The sequence below is a fragment of the Pimephales promelas genome, chromosome 24, assembly GCF_988280905.1.
Source record: "Pimephales promelas chromosome 24, fPimPro1.hap1.1, whole genome shotgun sequence".
Lineage (NCBI taxonomy): Eukaryota > Metazoa > Chordata > Actinopteri > Cypriniformes > Leuciscidae > Pimephales > Pimephales promelas.
In genome coordinates this window covers 2,084,719-2,097,024 of record NC_142792.1, presented here as the reverse complement: position 1 = coordinate 2,097,024, position 12,306 = coordinate 2,084,719, and the positions used below count along the sequence as shown (strand labels likewise).

Sequence of the window (12,306 nt, the reverse complement as noted above, 5' to 3'; positions counted from 1 at the left end):
GGCACACCATGACTTGCCTTTTGTTGCAATCAAAGTGTGAAGATGTGTGAGAAACAAGAAGTCCCAGAACAGACTAAACCCCAAAAGTTGCATCAACACAAACCCTAGATGCCAGTAATTTTCAACATTACTAAAATATTGCAAGACATATAGGTAACAAAAATATTCAAAGAACATTTTTCTAACATTCTAAGCTATGGAAACATTATTTCGAATGCTTACGTCATGTTTTATCTTGGTTATGCGATTTTTAGAGAACATTTCATTGTGTAAACAAAACAAAAAATGGGATTGATAGAACGTTCTCTATTTAATCGGACGTTCATTTGACATTTTTTTTTAAATGTTTCACAAAAAAACTTCCATGAACAATGTATAACCTAGATATTTGTTTATGCTAATGTTTTTAGCTCATTATAACTTACAAAAAATGTAACTCAAGGAATTTGCTCATAACAACGCAGCAAAAATGTCACTAAGAGATATTTCAATAGACAAAAAACTCCAGACAACATAAGCTGTGGGAAATTTTAAGTGATCTAAGTGCTTATACATGTTTTTATTTTTTATATTTATTTATTCACAGCCTCTCACTGTCATGGCGGCCATAATGGCGCTGCTCTGAATAAGGTCTGTAATGCGAGCATTACATTATTTAAAATTACTGTTTAACACGTAGAGAAAATATATTAATGTGATTCACAGAATCATTCTGTGTGAAAATTTGTTTTTGTCAAAATTTGAAGCAGCTACTTTTCGTCGTAAATGTTCATGAGTTCAAGGACCGTCGATCACGTGATCCTACTATCAACGGACAAACAGGAAAGCGTTCACCTCAATGTCAACAACATGAGGATGATGTAAAGGTTTATTCACGCGTTAATGTATGAATTTATAGTATTATCAATGGTAAGCACTTCACGTTTTCCACAGTATTAGTGTTGGCAGAGCAAAGACAATATTGGCGGTATGAGCACATAGAAATGTAACGTTAGCTCTCTCTGGTTGCAGGTAAATCAGGCGGAAAGGAAATGCTTCCTCTTAGTGAATGGAGGAAAAACTGGAATTACAACATGAAACAAAGGCTTAACTCCCTCCTGGCAACAGTTGTGCATGTTCAGTGATGTTTGGCAACATCTCACTGGAAAGGAAAGACCATGATGATGTAAGGGATTGTTCACTCAAACAATTACCATTATTTACTCATTCCCAACCTCTATGTCTATGACTGACAAAATAATAGTTTTTGAAAACATTTTTACCTGTTGTTGTACAGATATTAAAAGTTCATCTAAAAACTTTGGACCCCACTGACTTTAATTGCTGACTAGATAGATAGACAGACAGACAGACAGACAGATGATAGATAGATAGATAGATAGATAGATAGATAGATAGATAGATAGATAGATAGATAGATAGATAGATAGATAGATAGTCAAAATATCTGTTGTGCTCCACTGCATAACAAAAGTCATCTGGGTATTTCATGCTTTCAGATGAAAGAAGTCATTTGAATTAAGATGAATAAGTGTCATGACACTTTATTTACAAAGCATTTTAATATAAAGTTAAATATATGTTAAAAAAAAATCATGTTGACATGTGTCCATTCATTAAAGCAGTTCTCTTGCGGGTTAGAGATTAAACTAAAGATTACAGTTAGTAATAATGATTATCATCAATAAAGTTTCAACTGCCTCTTTACTTTATATTATTTTGAATCATTTTTTCTAGAGAAAGCAGTTTTGTTCTACATACCATGTTGATGATCACATGACCAGACAACAGTCATAATAAATTAATAAAGGGTGACAGATAAATGTGAACAAGGCATTTCAACCATGAAATTAATTTAAAAAAAAAACAATTTTTTTAAAAATTGCATGATGTTAGTATAAAATCCGAAACCATTTTTGTATCAACCAGAAAAAAGACTTGGTGCTCCATCTCGAAATGTATGCAAGATTAACAGAATAGCAGCGCTTCTTCTTTTTACAGCTTTATTATGGGCATTTAAAATGACCCAATCTCTAAATAAAAAATGTATTGTGTTGCAGTGCAAGATAATATCAAGACTGCATTAAGAAAAAAGCAATGCATGACATGCATGCATTCAATAAGAATATAATTTAGGTTTATAAAAAGTGACAGAACACGTTTTTAAAACGAAGACACTGATTTTCTTCATGAACTGGCTGTACTGTATGTCTTCAAGCTGAGCGCTTCTCCACACCTTGTTTAATGCCTAGCACCAAGTGTAGGAACCAATTGAACTGCACCGTCCAACCCTTGTCTCGACAGATCTCGATTTGGTCCAAGAAGTGTTGTTTGGCCTCGTCCTCCGAGCGTCCGACCGTCAGCGCTTCCCGTATGTACTCGATGTCCTCCTTGCTGGTCAGCTGGGGCATGCCGGTCATCAGCATCATGGAGAACAGGATGATCAGCAGGTTGGTGTGGTGTCTCAGAGCCAGGTAGGCCCTCAGGCAAACGTTCTGCGATTATGAGGAAGGTTATGTTTAGTCAGCAGAATAATGTGTGGTTACACTTTATTTCAGTGATATTCTACTAAACCAAAAACTACACATCAAGTAACTCTCATTAGAGTTTTAGTAGACTGTCTGCTTAATATCCACTAACACTTTATTGTAGGGGTGTAAGGATACCCTCATGTCACGATTCGATACTGAACTCACGGTATGATTTTATTGCGATGAAAAGGGTAACAAAACATGTACTTTTTAAAATGCTAAGTTTGATATTACATTGGTGTGTAGATGAATAGGTTTGGACTTGGTGCTGGAAACCCAATAGAGACACCAGAATAACAATATTCAGGAAAATACTGAATTATTGTAGATGAATATGCTTTCTCTTTGTCTCTGACTATATATATTTAAAATAATTTAGGACACGTTTTACTGGTAATTTTGCATTATCAGGACACACAAATATTCCCCCATTGCATCATTATACATTATATATAGTAGTCTACTGTTGTACTGACACTAAAACTCATATTGTTTATTTCGGTGAACTATACACAATGCATATTGTTGCATTTTTGGATTGCGATATATTGTGACACAATATATTGTTGCACCCAAATTTATTGTGATGCCCTTAAACAGATATTCTAATGACTATAAGAAACTTCATGTCAGTCTACTAATACTCTAATGAGAGTTAGTTGACATGTAGTTGCAAAGTTACTTGTAGTTAGTAGAGTGTCTAAAGTGGAACATCAAAATACAGTGTAACGAATCGGTTGCCAAGTCGTTACGGGTGAAATATTAAGAGCGTAAGCGAGCGTCTACCTGGAATTGGAGAAAATGAGGGCTGCTCTTTTTTCCTGTCGTGCCCATCAAGTAGAGGAAATCGGGAGTTAGCACAAAGGGAACTCGCTCCTTGCTTATCCCCAAGAAACTCTTGTAGTTTCCAAGTATGTGTCCGAAATCAATGTGAAACAGGTTTCCTGGTAGAAAAAACATATATTTTGTAATTGTTCCTTGAAGTGTTTATTGACTGAAGGAATATTCAGACTTCAATACAAGTTAAACTCAAACTCCAGTGTTTTTTTTTTTTTATAATTTAGTCTTCTTTTAAAAAGCAGATATCAAGGTTAAAGGGATAGTTCACCCCAAAATTTAAATAATGTCATAATTAAAAAAAAAAAAAACAACTGCTGAACTCGCCTTGCCTTGTTCATCAAAACGAACGAATCTTTTTTCGTTCGTTGAATGAACCATATGACTTGTTCATTTTGATAAACAAGTTTGAACTGGAGAGTCACGAACACGCATCACAGAACAGAGCAAGGTGACCATTTGTGCTTAAAAAACTTATTTATTTTTGAAATGGCCGATGGATTCGCTTGATAAGACCCTTATTCATCATCTGGTGTCGTTTAAAGCCCTTTAAAGCTGCACTGAATCTCTCATTTGGACCTTGAATCGTTTGGTTCCCATTGAAGTCCATTATATGGAGAAAATCCTGGAATGTTTTCATCAAAAACCTTAATTTTTTTTTCGACTGAAGAAAGAAAGACGTGGACATCTTGGATGACATGGGGATGAGTAAATTATCAGCAAAAGGTTTTTTTTTAAAGTGAACTACTCCTTTAACCGAAGATTAGAAAAGAAAAAAGGGTCTAAAACGAGTCATTTTTGGGTGTACGGTCCCTTTAAGGAGAGGCACTTAGAATACAAGCTAAATTTTGGAGGTTGTGACCAACATTATGCCACAAATGCTGTTGATTGACCTAACCTTGAACCTGGAATACTCCTTTAAGCAGCAGTATTCAGGTTACTGTAATAACAATAATTACCTGTCTCCGTGATCATTATGTTGTCATTGTGACGATCACCAATGCCCAGGACATAAGTTGCCACACAATACCCTCCACAGGAGAACACAAAGCGTTCAACAGCCTGCTGGTGCTAAAGAGGTGGAAAAAAATGTACAAACATGACATCACCAATGCCTGACCTTTTTCACATTTGCATCAAGCAAATACACACATGCAAAGACCCTAACCTCCTTCACCAAACCCGCAGGTGTTGGTATACGAGTCAAGAGAGCTTGTTTAAAAATAGCACACTGGATGTGTGTAGGTGCCGTCTACACAAAAGCAAACGCCCTCAAACCAAGCTTCCAGGAAGTGAGGCGTTTCCTTCCTCTTTAGCAAATAAAACAGTTCAGCAAGTGGAAATAAGAACATACCTTGTCCTCATTGACACACTTTTCACTGAGCCATTGGCTGAGGATTTCGTCTTTAAAGGCTCCGGTGTTCCCGACAGTGCTTTGCTGAATGTTAGCAATAGTAGTGGCATCCTTCACTATTTCAATCATTCCTAGAAGAGGAGAAGTTCAGGAATGTTATTCTGTTTGACTGGAAAAAAAAAAAAAAAAAACGACACATCAACCGCCATTACCGATTTTATTTCCGGTGGAAATGCAGCCGTATGGTAACAAGGAAAGATCCAAGGATTCCAGCTCCCAGATAGACTCCATTATTAGTAAAATCTGAAAGAAAGTAAAAAGGTCTATTTGCAAGACAGCATTGATGACTGCTAGCATGCTTTTAAATGATCATGTCTACCTGTAATATCAGCATGTCCTGGCGAAGGTCATCCCCGTCTTTAAAGATGACTCCAATCGTGTCACTCGACAAGGTGGTTGGGTCGGCTCGTTTGAACTGAAGCCATAAGGGTTTCTTCTTGGATGCCATCACTTTGCATTGTTCAATCTACAATTAATAAGGTGTATTGTTTAATGGCTGTATTATCTAAGGCTATCTTAGTATATTTATTGATGCACTGTATAGTTTTACGTACCACAAGTGCTCCTGCCCGTAGGCCCGGGTCGTAAGGTACTTTAAAGCTGTCCGGCAACCCTGATATCTGCAGACCTTCCAGTTTCTGGCGCAGCTGAGTAACAACTACAGTGTTCCCACCACATTAGATATAAAATGAACTGAGTTGGCCTATTGCAATACACTAGAGACAAAAACTGGCTGTAGTCATCACCTTGTGGTGAAACATCATACTTTTCAGCAGACATTTGCTTAATCTCGCGAGTGACTTTTTGCAAGGCCTCTGTAATCTCCACCTGCTTCCTGAAGTCCTGCAGCATGGCTTCACCACAACCACGGAGATAAGCTTCCAGAATTACGGCGTACCTCTGCTGATAGTGCATGGATTGAGCGATTTCACTACGCAGGAACCAGAACAAGAAATGGCCGATGCGCTTGCTCTGTGAAGGAGTTAAAAGAGTTGGCATTTAGTTAGTTTAGATTTCATCCAAAGTGACTTACAATTGCTATATATATGTCAGAGGTCGCACGCCTCTGGGGTTAAAGGAGTAGTTCACTTTTAAAAAAATGTGACCCCATGTCATCCAAGATGTCTTTCTTTCTTAAGTCGAAATTAAGGTTATTGATGAAAACATTCCAGGATTTTTCTCCATATAATGGACTTTACTGGTAACCAAACTGTTCAAGGTCCAAATGACAGTTTCAGTGCAAACTGCAAACTGTTCAAAGGGCTTTAAATGACACCAGACGATGAATAAGAGTCTTATCTAGCGAAAGGAATAAAAAATAAAAAAAAGTTTAAGTTTTATAAGCTTGCGTTTGTGACTCTCCTGTTCGAACTCGTTCATCAAAATGAACAAATCTTTTTCCGAGTCAATTCGTTCATTTCGTTCGTTGAATGAACCAAATGACACGAAAAAAGATTCGTTCATTTTGATAAATGAATTTATAAAACGTAAACTTAGTTTTTTTTCGCTTGATAAGACCCTTATTCGTTGTCTGGAATCGTTTAAAGCCCTTTCAACAGTTTGCACTGAAACTGCCTTTTAGACCTTGAACCGTTTGGTTCCCATTGAAGTCCATTATATGGAGAAAAATCCTGGAATGTTTTCATCAAAAACCTTAATTTCTTTTCGACTGAAGAAAGAAAGACATGGACATCTTGGATGACATGGGGGTGAGTAAATTATCAGCAAAAGTTTTTTTTTTAAAAAGTGACACATTGGTGTCTCGCAGTGGATTCGAACCCGGGCCTCTCACACCAAAGGCATGTGTCTTATCCACTGCGCCATCACCACCCCCATGTTAAACTGAAAACATTGTAAAAACTACAGTCGGGTGAAGTTCTGACTTACTCTAAGTGCACGTTTGAGGAGGAACCTGGCAAGTGCGCTGTCATGGTACGGTTCAAATTTTACAGCCTACAAAAAACAAAACAAATAACCAACAACTAAGATGAATACCGTATTCTTCCACTTGCACACTTCACATCATACTGTAATCAATCATACAATCGGGTGATTCATTTTATGTAAATATTCCCTTGCTGATTTTAATAGCTAACTGGAGTTCCTTTGTTTATTGAGTTATGATATGCAAAACCAACCATAGCGTGTGTTGTAAGTCACCTGAACAAGCTGCAGGAGGTACCGGAGGACATCATCATCTCCCAGAGTCTCCAACTTCCGGACGGCCAAAGAGCGCACGTTTTCATCAGAGAAGTGGCAGTCCAGTAACTGTAAAGCCAAACCCACATCAAGCGAGCTTCGGTCCCATACGGTGCTCCTCTCCAGAAGACAGTGTGTAATCCCCACAGCCTCTTGTTTACCCCACTTAACGGAGGAAAGAAACTTGGGATATGCTTTGGGATCCTTCATGCACTCCTGCCGAAAGTGCCAGAGCAATTCTTTATCTTCGGAGGTGAGTGGATGCAAGGGATCTGTAGCAATAATCTGCTCGAACTGTTTGCGCAGATGGTTGGGCATCTCTCTCTGCCCTCTCTCGCCGTCCATTTCCGAGTCCGGAGAATCCTTGCTCTTGGGAAGAGCCACCGGGTAGCAGTACTTGTCCAGGAGAATAGCAACAGCCATGGAGTTGTTCTTGTCCGGGTTGGTTGCGGACGTAAGTTTGTCTGCGTTAACGCTGCTGTGGTCTTCATTCTTCTCGGGCATCTTCCACATGTGCAAGATGAACTCCCCTTGTCTGAGCAGGGAACGGTGGTCCACCAGTAACAGGTTGACATAGTAGAGCAAGCGGCTCTTGTTTTTGTAGTCACTTTCCTTGGACGTTTGAGTCTGCGCTTTTCCACACGACACCTGAAGGCTAAGTCGGGCACCTTTGGGCAAGTCCTTGATCTTTATGTTGAACTCCAACCAGGTGTTCCAAAGCACCTCCTCTGTAAAGGGTTTGGAGTTTGTCCTTTCTTGGGCCAGGAGCTGCTGTCCATGGAAAATACTGGCCTCGACAAACACGATCAACTCTGAATTACGTGGGAGAACCGGTATGTCAATCCCCAAGATCTTGACCCTGAATTTACGATTGCAGTCCCAAAGGGAGATGGTGAACACCTTCTCGTGGTCTTTCTCAGTGATGGTCAGTTGTTCGTGAGTCCCAGCGACGCCGGTGCAGTCGTCGACCTGAGACCAGTCCTCTTTTTGGACCACATCTTGTTCTGGGTTTGGTGGATCCTCTAAAACCAGATGGATCTCTTCGCCATTTTTAAGACACTGTCTGATCCAGTGGAAATTTTGAATCGCATGGTTGCCATATAGGTATTCCTCTCGTCCACAAACCCTCAAGACAAAATCGGATTCGCTGACGTCTTCTGCTATGCCTAGAAGCGCTCTCTTGTTGGTGATCTTGGCGAAGAAGCTCTGGAGAACCCCGGCAGGTGTGTCATCTATAGACACCTTAATGGTCTGGCTTGTTGTGTCCTTGTGTATCACCACCAAAATGTTATTGGTACTTATTTTGCTCAGCAAGTATTCAGGAAGGGGCTTCATAGTCATCCAGGGATCCATTGAGTAAAGCTTGGGATCTCGATCAGACAGCTCGATTTTCCGAGGGGTCAGGAGCTTTCTTCGTGTGAACTCCAGTTCGTCGTCATGCACGTTGCTTACATCGGTAACGTCGTATCCGATCAGGTAGTTCAGAAACCGTTGGTACTGAAGCGAATCCTCAATAGGTTGTGGTCTAACAACCAGATGAATCTTCCCAACCTCTTTTCTCAATGCTTTCCAATATCTGATACAGTCAAGGGTTTGGAATACCTGCTGCTTGTCGTAGATCTCATACCAGTTGCCCTTCTTCTGGTAGAGTAGGATGCAGTGGTCCGGAGAGTATTTTTGGTAAAACTCAGGGCATAACTTAGTGGTGACTGCTCTGTGCCAAAGCTGGACCTTCACCTGCTCTACCGTCCAATTTCCAGTCACGTCCAGTTGCAGCGTTTCTGGGGACTTGGTGTTTTTGTTGATGGTGGGAAGTATAAACTCAACCGGTATATGATCCATCGATACAGCTGAGTTAGACGTGAATGCTTTCATTTTTCTTCTCCTCCTCTTGTTTTCCTCTCTACGAACTACTGGCGGTTCATCATCACTGGCTTGCTGTTCCATAACCAATGCTAAATTGGTAAAAGAAAGAGCAGTTTTCTCACAAAAAAGGACTAGGGCTGCTTAAAGGAATAGTTCACCCAAAAATTAAACCTATCCCATAATTTACCCAACCCTCAAGACTTTACTTGTTTTCATGAGAGAGTCAAGATCCGGTGGAAGGGTTACCTTTGACCAAGTAGCGGCCTTTGCTATGATCATCCGTTTCACTTTGAAAAGGCCTCGTAACAGAAGTTAATGGGAAATTAATGGGAATTTAATGGGAATTTGAGGCAAAAACACCACAAAAATTAATAAAAATCTTGTTTTTAATATTTATAACCATATATTGAGTGCTGTTTTCCCAATTATGATCACAAATGCAAATTTGATTGCCTATTGATTTTATACAGCAGTTCAATAAACAGGAAGTTAATGTCAGGTGACTTTGGGGGGGCCTCCCTGTTTGTTTGAAATGGGTCTTCGAAATTGCAAAGGGCATCTCTGCTCTGACCCGATGAAGGACGAAGGCGTAGTGTAAGCTTAGGTAAAAAATAAAACCACATAATAACTCTCTCCTGAACACGCGTAGCTGGAAGCCAGTGATTATAGTTTATAAAGTTTAAATATGGATATTTTTTCCAACAAAAACATATCGCTACACTTCAGAAAGCATTTATTATGTATGGATTACTTTTATGATGGATGCGCTTTTAAAGCTTCACTATTCAATGTCATTACAAAGCTGGGAAGAGCCAGATATTATTTAATTTAACTCTGATTATGTTCAGCTGAAAGAAAGTAATATACATAATATATGGCTTGAGGGTGATTAAATCATGGGATCATTTTCATTTTTGGGGAACGTTTCCTTTAATTGCATGCACAAATATGCCACCATGGACCACCACCACAATATTTTACAAACTGATTACACCTAAAATAGCTTCCTCCAAAAAAAAAAAACAAAAAAAAAATTAAAGAAAATGTATATAGGAGGTGAGCAGGTGTAATGTTTCAAATGTTACTTTTAGTCATTAGTACAGTACAGAATTAAATGTACATTTATAAACATATTAAGATGTATTTTACTTTTTAGAGTTACATTATCTAACATAATCTTATACGAGTTACCGTTCACTTTATGCAAAGGAAGTCACCAAAGCAGGAAGCACAAATGTGCTAAACCCTCCAAACAACAGATGTTGACAAAGCAGAAAAGTAAGCAAATAACGCAAACCGAATGTCACATCAATCAAGCATTAGTTTCATACATCGACCAGTTTGCGAGAGGAAACTTTAAAAATGTCCATGTTGTAGAAACACACAGCAAACGCGGAAGTTTCTTTAATGACACCCTAAACAAGTATGATATTTAGAGTTAAAACACACGTAATTTATCTATGGTGCAATGTCATTTTTACACAAAATAACAAGACAAACTGTTTATAACACTGACAGCTCAGAGGTAACGGTTTCGCCGGAAGGTTGCGGAAAAATAATAAAACTCACCGTTCAGCAAACGCAGAGCCGAAGACCCTGAAAGCGGTCGGGTGAACACTTATTCATGGATGCAGTAATGAAACTCAAAACAGGCCACATACAAGTATAACCGCTCGTAATTCAGTAGTTATTAGTCCAAAATAAACGCGACAGTCAGTCACAGAAGCGCGTTCCCCTCCTTCACGGTCACACGCATTCAGATGCTGCTCCCATTGGCCTGACACACACCTCGGCTCACTCTCGACTTTACACATGAATAACATGTAATATGTCATGCAAATATGTCTTTGCATAGACAACAAGGGTTTTCGATTGCATAAGGATGAAGATCTTTAGGTATTTTTCCAGTTCAATCACTTATCGAAGCACTATTTTATTAGACTGTGTATAGAGTTTATATTTAGTTTATATTTAGTTGTTCACATGTAAACAATTAACATTGTGTCAATGTTAGAGACATTGTATTTGCCCATAGACATATAGCTACACATAGTGTATATAGTGTGGCATCCTATATATCTATGGTATTTGCCCAGTATGGCAATATTTGACTATATTATTTGTGCAATGGTGTCCTCTAGTGGTGTGTTACAAGATAGGCACACATTTATATATACATGCAGGCTACTCGGTATTATTATGGTATGCCATTCAGGAAATTATTGTATCTATGAGGTTTGAGTATATGATTATGAATGAAAGTCTGGATATATAGAATGAGACTTGAATAAATGAGAGTGTGAATATATGGAATGGAACTCTGAATATGGAATGAAACTGAATATATAAGAAAATTGCAAATGGAATGATTGTGAATATATGAATAGAACGCTGAAAATATGGAATGAAACTTGAGTTTATGGAAAGAGAGTGTGAATATATATGGAAAGAAACTTCAAGATGGTTGGTTGGTTGGTTGGCTCAGCAATTTAGCCATATATGTACAGTAAGATTTTACAATCAGTATTCAGTACATAACACCTCCTTGCTGTTACACAACAGGACAAAGTCTACTAATCCTATATTATTTTTTTATGTTTGTTTAAAAAATAAAGAACTAACAAAAAACATCAGACTTTACTAATTTCTTTCTGAGGCCAACGCGTATTTAACCTAGATTAGAAATCGTACTATTAATGACGCCTCACCCTCTTTCCATTAAATGAAACTGCAGTCACTGATCCGTAGAACTGACGTCATCAACACAGCCTTTCACACGGCCAATCAGAGAGCGGCTACAACAGCCCTGTGATTGGCTGAGTTTGAGGTGGTGGGCCCTGTCTTGACGTCATTATCAGCAGTCCAGAGATTGGTCAGAACATGCCAATCATTTTATCGACTAGATAAAATATTGGCTAAAATAACTTTCATATAGCTTTTTAATTGTATTATAATCTTTATAGCTTCATAGATATCTTGTTTGAAAGCAATAAACCAAAACTATCCCACTGACATGATTGTCTAAAACTAAATTGCATAGAGATTCAAGGGTCAACATTAACATTAAAGAATGAAATTAAACACTATGTCCACTGGTAGTCTCCTGAAAAGAAATTCACAAAGAAAACACCAATACAGTTTTGTGCAAATACAATCGATGACGAATACTTCCATAATATACATCTTTTTTTTTGTTCAAAATGTAATTTTATGCCACCACTTGTAAATAAAAAATAAAATAAAGGGGTTAAATAAACTTTATTAATGAAATACATGTCAATTGATAATTTTGTAATGTAAAATTTGATTGTAGGACAATCACAGTAAATGATCAAATAAAACAAGAGCTTTCCAATTAACACAATCATTACATAACACTTAATATAATATGATATTCCTTTCTGTTACAATGTTTGTTTAAAAAAAAAAAACCACTACCAGTAGACTTTACTAATTTCT

At 38.1% G+C, this 12,306-nt stretch overlaps 1 protein-coding gene across 1 annotated transcript; it reads right to left on the bottom strand.

Annotated features, from left to right (window-relative positions):
• Positions 1-1,528: 1,528 nt before the first annotated feature.
• pik3cg (phosphatidylinositol-4,5-bisphosphate 3-kinase, catalytic subunit gamma) lies at positions 1,529-10,627 on the bottom strand. The gene is made up of 11 exons (XM_039660678.2): positions 10,417-10,627; positions 6,943-8,936; positions 6,670-6,735; positions 5,529-5,754; positions 5,337-5,440; positions 5,102-5,248; positions 4,935-5,025; positions 4,723-4,853; positions 4,328-4,439; positions 3,318-3,475; positions 1,529-2,495 (listed from the first exon to the last, which is right to left on the bottom strand). Exons 2-11 carry the CDS (start codon positions 8,926-8,928, stop codon positions 2,214-2,216), a joined length of 3,303 nt encoding a protein of 1,100 aa, XP_039516612.2. The 5' UTR covers positions 8,929-8,936; positions 10,417-10,627; the 3' UTR covers positions 1,529-2,213.
• Between the last annotated feature and the right edge of the window lie 1,679 nt (positions 10,628-12,306).

What these genes read in the sequence shown, in the direction of transcription:
- pik3cg (XM_039660678.2), bottom strand. Translation starts at nt 8,928, where the DNA reads ATGGAACAGCAAGCCAGTGATGATGAACCGCCAGTAGTTCGTAGAGAG. An exon ending in GTATGATGTTTCACCACAAG is followed by an intron (nt 5,441 to 5,528) that starts GTGATGACTACA and finishes GGAACACTGTAG; the next exon opens with TTGTTACTCAGCTGCGCCAG. An exon ending in TACGGGCAGGAGCACTTGTG is followed by an intron (nt 5,249 to 5,336) that starts GTACGTAAAACT and finishes TATTAATTGTAG; the next exon opens with ATTGAACAATGCAAAGTGAT.